This window comes from Musa acuminata, chromosome BXJ3-9 (genome assembly GCF_036884655.1).
Source record: "Musa acuminata AAA Group cultivar baxijiao chromosome BXJ3-9, Cavendish_Baxijiao_AAA, whole genome shotgun sequence".
NCBI classification, from domain to species: Eukaryota; Viridiplantae; Streptophyta; class Magnoliopsida; order Zingiberales; family Musaceae; genus Musa; species Musa acuminata.
This window is the reverse complement of record NC_088357.1, coordinates 9823340-9830494: the sequence shown is the minus strand read 5'-3', so window position 1 is coordinate 9830494 and position 7155 is coordinate 9823340. Positions and strand designations below refer to the sequence as shown.

General features: G+C 42.9%; 1 protein-coding gene across 2 annotated transcripts; it reads left to right on the top strand.

Moving 5' to 3' along the window:
• Nucleotides 1–1213: 1213 nt before the first annotated feature.
• On the top strand, nt 1214–3480 carry LOC135649336 (homeobox-leucine zipper protein HOX4-like). Of its 2 annotated transcripts, XM_065167599.1 has the most exons (4): nt 1214–1711; nt 1842–2161; nt 2248–2720; nt 3006–3480. In XM_065167599.1, the coding sequence occupies exons 1-3, from the start codon at nt 1660–1662 to the stop codon at nt 2683–2685; spliced, it is 810 nt and encodes a 269-aa protein (XP_065023671.1). In that variant the 5' UTR covers nt 1214–1659; the 3' UTR covers nt 2686–2720; nt 3006–3480. The 2 variants fall into 2 exon arrangements, with proteins under 2 accessions (XP_065023671.1, XP_065023670.1); XM_065167598.1 differs by lacking the exon at nt 3006–3480 and having other exon boundaries at nt 1215–1711; nt 2248–2811.
• The last annotated feature ends 3675 nt before the right edge of the window (nt 3481–7155 follow it).

Sequence of the window (7155 nt, the reverse complement as noted above, 5' to 3'; positions counted from 1 at the left end):
TAAGTTTAAAAAAAATCAAAATTGGGGTATTCAGCTGCACCTAAAAATAACACTAACAAAAACAATAATCTTGAATAATTTTGAGCCATCTAAATTCAATAGATTTATAATTAAAAGAAAAGGGTAGAATTAGCCACCCATGTGTAACATGCACCAGAGTACAGTACCACATTACAATGCATGGAGACATTACCTTCCCACCATCAAACCTTCTGTTCCCATGTTATCAACATGCATGGCCATGGTGGTTGCGTGATGATGGTGACTAGGCTAGTGCTATGCTAAAACACCTTCATGATCATGTCTATCTCCACCACATGACAAATGTACCTGTCGTCTTTCATCTTCTAGGATGCACTAAATCAACTCTCTCTCTCTCTCTCTCTCTCTCTCTCTCTCTCTCACACATCTAAAGCTTTCTTTTTCTTGTAAGCTTTCGGACCACATATGACTATGGCAACCAAAAACATATGTATTTTGGCCACACTCGTATGAGATTAAGCTGGCTAGTTGGATGCACAAAATTACAACAACAAGACTAATGATTGATTAATACTTATTTTAGATTTTTCTCATTGATTAAAAGTTAGGATAACGCAACTTTGTATGAAACAGTAAACTTTTAATTGCTTGAAAAATTATATTTATTTTCTCAACGATAAAAAAAGATAAAGATTAAGCTTCCTGAGAGAGAGAGAGAGAGAGAGAGAGAGAGAGAGGTAAGTTAAAATTTGATGTTCAATTGTTGGGTGATGATTTGGCATGCATTCTATTCATAGTATTCTTTTTGTCTGCCAAAATCCAACTATCATATCAACATCAAGTACTCCAAAAGTTGTATTCATTTGTGAATAATGCTGCTGATATGTTATGAATCAGTTTAACAAGTACAATGTTACAGCAAACTTTTGCACACCATCAAAACATGATCATTGCATGTTTGCAGCACTGCTGGGTGTCTAAATGAAGCCAAAAACCTACAACAACCATTGAATCTGAAGCCAATTTGACAGGAGTCTAAAATCTTGGAGACTTGACTGTCATAATCTACAAGTTTGTTTCTTCTCACAAGAAGATAGAGAACACTGCATGGGGGAAATGATACTTGAAATAGCCAACTTATTTATTGTGACAAGGGTGGCTCAACTAAGGTGGTAGTACATTAGCCATGTGGGCTCTTCATGTCCTTGTATTCATACAACTATCTCTTCTTCTCAACCTTAATATAATATCATATAATATTATATATATATGTATATATATATATAATATTATAATCTTGAAACATGAATAAAGAAATGGACCATAGCCAATGCAGAGCTTCCTTTCGTGTTCATCCCCTGCAACCTAATTCTCACCCTTCTTAACCATTCCTTAAAGAGTCTGCTGCTGCCTTGAGCTCTCAGCTCTGCCACCTTCTTCTAGATCTCCCACAGATCCCTCCGCATCTCTCTCTCGCTCTACTTTGTACTAAGCAGTTACGAGGATTTTTGTGGATATGCTTATGGTAGTATCTCGTGATGAGATCTGAAGGAGAGTGGTAATGGAAGAGTCCCTCCTACTCCTATTCTCTCACTCAGAGCTGCCCATTTAGAACAAGACTCTGTTTGTTACTTGTTAGAGAGAGAGAGAGAGAGAGTAGCTGGCTAGATCTACAAGATGAAGAGGCGCATCGCAGATTGGGGGTGTCTCATGCCGATCTGCCCATCTGGTACTGCATTCATGCCTCGGTTATTTTTGGTCGTTGATCACCTTGAGAATTCTCATTAATTAGGGAGGTGGATGACGAATCATACACACGGGGCTCACCTTTGTTGATTGTTCATGTCGGATACCTACAGAGGAGAACAGCGAGTCCATGGTGGAAGATGATGAGGCGGCGGTACAAGGAGAGAAGAAGCGGCGGCTGAGCGCGGCGCAGGTGAGAGCTCTGGAGAGGAGCTTCGAGGTGGAGAACAAGCTGGAACCGGAGCGGAAGCTGAGGCTGGCACAACAGCTGGGCCTCCAGCCGCGGCAGGTGGCCGTCTGGTTCCAGAACCGCCGGGCCCGGTGCAAGACCAAGCAGCTGGAGCGCGACTACGCCGCCCTCGAGGCCAACTACGACGCGCTCCGCCTCGACTACGATTCGCTCCGCCGCGACAAGGAGTCTCTCCTCACCCAGGTGAGTCACGAATCCATCGGTTCAACCGTTGAGAGCTACGCAATCTGGATTCTTTCTCGTGAACTCGTTCCGTGTTCGTGATGCAGATCGGAGAGCTCAAGGCCAAGTTGTCGTCGGGGGAGCAGCGCCTCAGCTTCTCCTCCGTGAAGAAAGAGCCGGTGATCTCCGAAGCCGAGACCAAGGCCGCGCCGCCCTCGTCGTCAGAAAAGGATCCCGCGGCTCTGTTCTACAAGGACGGATCGTCCGAAAGCGACTCCAGCGCCGTCCTCAACGACGAAAACATCCCTCGACGGGGGAAGCCCTCGTCGATGGACGCGGTGCGGCCGCTGCCTACGGCTGCTGAGACAATTTCCGCGCCACTTTTTCTTGATCCGGATCATCTCTCTGGCGCCATCAAGGAGGAAGGATTCCTGCACCATCAACATCACCACATGTTGATGATGGAGGAGGAGGAACCGTTCATCAGCTTCTTCTCCGACGACCAGCCGCCCATTCTCAACTGGTGCTCCGACGACTGGAATTAGAAGTAGCCACGGCCGTACATGGAGATAGATCGATGGTAATATTAGTGGTAATCCAGAGCAGAGTTTGTAATGTAATTAATATTTATTTCCTGAAACTTAAATTACATGTTTTTATTTTCATTTCCACTTTAGCGATTCATCCATCTCTTTTCCTTTCCCACAAAAACTAATCCATCAACTTGTTGAATATAAATTACTGACACGACCGCTTAAGCTCAAATTAACGATAGATAGCTTATAATTCTAGTCGAGTTCTTGATGGAATGTTCATTGAACTGAACTTATGCTGAGAGTTCGTGATGGACTCTCCAATCTTGCAGACCAACCACCTTCAACTGCTTGAATTGTGTAGCTCCATCGTCTCACTTACTCCCGCAGCTCACTCATTCCTATTACAACTCACCTGTCGACCAAGAACAGCTCCTGCAGTGTCACTACCTGCAGCTACACAGCAATGGTGAACAGTAGCTCAATCATTTCTATTACAACTCATCTATCGACCAAGAACAGCTCCTGCAGTGTCACTACCTGCAACCACACAGCGATGGTGAACAGTAGCTCAAATCATTTCTATTACAACTCATCTATCGACCAAGAACAGCTCCTGCAGTGTCACTACCTGCAACTACACAGCAATGGTGAACGTGCAGGAAGTTTCTGCAACCATGAATTCGTGAACGGATTCTGCTGTTCGTGACAGGAACATCTTCTTCTGTCTGGATGCATGAGTCACCGAGATGAACATTGAATGCGAGTTGCCTCAGAATACTGTGTTACCTGTCCTTATCACATGGCCTTCTGTACTTCCTTCCTGCTGCCAATCTCGGTGATGTGAATCGTGCCGGGATGCAACCTAGAATAATAATATGATCTATATTTCTCATTCTCAGTTATACTTCAGTGTCATGCTCGGTGTGGAAAAAGATGAACATGATAATAGAACATAAAAGACACAACAAAAACTACAAAGGATAAGAATGGACAACTTGTAGTTATCCAAAAACTACAAGATTACAGGAGACAAAACCCATGTTTGATGGAACCTACAGTACACCTAAATATGATCTACAGACCACACTAGTCATAAGGTGACAACCGTGTTAGTCAAGGAATTTTCGTTCACCAACAAGATAAGTCAGCCAACAATGAGTTTCCATGCAACTTTGATCATATGTAACTGGGATAATTACATATTATCTATCCCCTATAGTTAATTATAATTAATATCTCAATCTTATATTTTAAAAAATAATATTATGATCTATGCACTTATGAAGGTAAAATATTTAATCATAATTCTTCTTATGTCATAAATTTCGTCAACGAAAAGATAACACGTGTTGTCACGTACAAAAAAAAAATGAATAAAAAAGATAAACATATAATTTTTTTTAATTATTAAATTTATATTCATTTCTTGCCCTAATCGATTTCTCTTCCTCTCTTCTTTCCGATCTACTTCCCGTCGCGCCTGCATCGTTCAATCGTCATCGTACCTGCACTGCTCGTCACCATCACTCCTACATTGCTTGATTGTTGCCTCTCTCGTACCGCTCATCGCTGCCACTCCTGCATCGCTCGATTGTTGTTTCTCTTGCATCACTCGTCATCGTCGCTCCTGCATCGCTCGATTGTTGCCTCTCCTGCACTGCTCGACCCCGCTGTAATAGACCCGCTTGATTGCTACCGCTCCTACACTGTTCGACCACCACCTCTTCTGCATTGCTCATCGCTGTCACACAGAACCTGCTTGATCACCATCACTCTTGCACCACTCGACCATCGCACTTGTAGTGCTCACCGTCGCCCCTGCACTGCTCAACCGCCACCTCTCTTGCATTGCTCGTCATCGTTGCATTGGACTTGCTCGATCGTCATTGCTCCTGCACTACTCGATCGCCACATGTCTTACACTGCTCGTCGTCACTACATCGGACTTGCTCGAACGTCATTGCTCTTGCATTGCTCAACAACCGCACTTGCACCACTCACCGTCATTGCACCAAACCCAGCTCGCTAGTCGCACCTTGCTTGCTCGCTACACCTGCATGCCCATAACCCCGTCATACCTGCCCTGGCCGACGATAGTCTCGTCGTTGTCAAAGAAGCTTACTGCTTGTGCATCTCTACTTTTGCTACGGTACTCCCGCTACTCACCAAGATCGATAAGTTCTTGGACCTCGTTGGGTACAATAGTGGCAAGAATCAAGGATCGAAGTCCAATGGCCCCAAGCAGCATTGTTCATCCATGTAGGCTGCCCTCCTTGTTCTGGTTTGAACATTATGAAAAGTTCAAAAAAAAGAGTGTATTGTTGTGTGGCTGTCATCTCATGATTACTACATATAACAAATTATTAATATAATTGGAATCTATAAACAATTGGATGTCATTCCATGGATAAAGTCAGCTGAGTGAACATGCAAAGAGAAGCAAAAGCAAACAAATGAATAAGTGATGGTGAAACCCAATCATCCCTAAACATGAACCCAGATGACCTCAGCACCTTCTTGCAAGACTCCAAGATCATCGTCCTCATGTGCAACGGAAAGCTCCCCAACCCTCCATTATCGATCAGCTACACTTTTGTTGTCCTCCACTCTGTCCTTTGCAAACTCCATAAGCTTTAGAATCGACCCACCAGCCTTTTTGTCGTAGCGAACACACCCAATTGTGCGGCAGGTGAGTGATGAGTGAGCAGGTGCGATAGGCGAGCTAGGTCTAGTGCAGTGATAACAAGTGGTGCAGGAGCAACGACAGTCGAGCGGGTTCGGTGCAACGATGGTGACCAATACAAGAGAAGCGACGGTCGAGTGGGTATTGTGAGCAAGTGGTGGGCAAGTAGGTTAGAAAGAGGAGAGGAAGAGAAATCAATTAGGGCGAGAAGTGAATATAAATTTAATAATTTAAAAATAATAAAAATATGTTTCTATCTTTTTCATTTGTATTTTTTTTTTTTACATATGACAACACATGCGATTTTTTTCACCTCCGTAAGTGTAGAGACTCAATATTATTTTTAAAAATATAAGGATCAAAATACTAACCATAATTAATTATAGAGGGAAAAAACTGTGGCCAAAGATGTTTATGCACTTGCAAGGTGAGATGTAAATGACACTCAGAAGATAATCAACATCTTTAACTCTTTCTAGCATCCCAAAACTGGCCATGGAAGACTATAAACGAGTATAAGACAGATGAAAGAAGAGACTGACCGAGTCGCTGCCGGCCTGCCATTGCTCTGTCACCGATAGACGATGTAGTGCAAATCGTACTTGTACTGAGGCTCTTCCTGAACTCTGAATTATGCAGTGACAGAGTACAAAAAATCTAAATTGAAAGGAAGAAGATGTTTTGATGATCAGCTCTTCCTGTAATCCAACAAAATGTAAGACAGCAGTAGAACAAACTAAACAAAATGGAAGAGTAGGATGTCTTCGTCAGTATTCTACATGCTTCGGTAAGTTCATAATCATGATCATCCAAGTAATCGGAATAGAATTATAAACCCTAAGATATTTTCCAAACCTTACTGGTATCGATAATAAACGATAAAGAGATTTCATCCTTTCATTATTTACAGGTTAAGCAGACTCAGACGCCTCATAGAGGCTTTCATTTCCCTGCATATGACCTTGTACTTTTTGTTCTCCTCTCTATATAAGTCATCAAGAAAACTATGTTTTGTGGTAAGAAGAATCATCATAAAGAAAACCCCAACACTTCAATATTGCCATACAAATAAAAGGATGAAATCTAACATGTGGAGACATCTTTCTCTTTCTATTCTTGCCATATATCCATGTCGGTGGGCAAAGTCAAAATTGGGATCTTCCACTTCCAAATATGTCTCTTATATTTATTACTCGGTATGGTGGGATCACATCTAACTCGGTCGGATCTTTCATGATAAAAATGTTCACAATAAAAGGGACTACTGTCTGTGTTATCGTGAACAATATAAGATAAAAAATATCATATGCCAAAAGATTATTACGTTAGTGCAGCTGACATTCTTGTTTCCTGATTTGGATTAGAATATGAACAGCTAATCCTACCAAATCTAGAAAATAATCTACCAAAGAATTCTTTACCGCGAGATCTTTTGTACTGCCACGTGGTACGAAATCACCCGTTGTCAAAGACATGTTTCCTCCTCGCGCTCTCCTTCTCTGCCTTGCTTCTTGTGCAGAGCGCACACAGATCTGTGGGACGAACGGGACAGTGACGTCGTTGCGGTGAATCTCCAAGGCCTGGTCGGTGGAAGTGTAGCAAATGGCAGGTGGTTAGTTCTTAGTGGAGTCGTGGGGGTCAAAAGGTTGATGTGCCAGGTGGTGAGTTGTGGGTTCGTCGAATCTGCGTGGGGGCAGCAACAAGTGTCTTCGGACGTGTGAAGCATCTACCGCGTGTGGATGGGAAGAAGAAACGAAGCTCATTTGTGTACGGCGGTCTGCAATTGCCGTCATTTC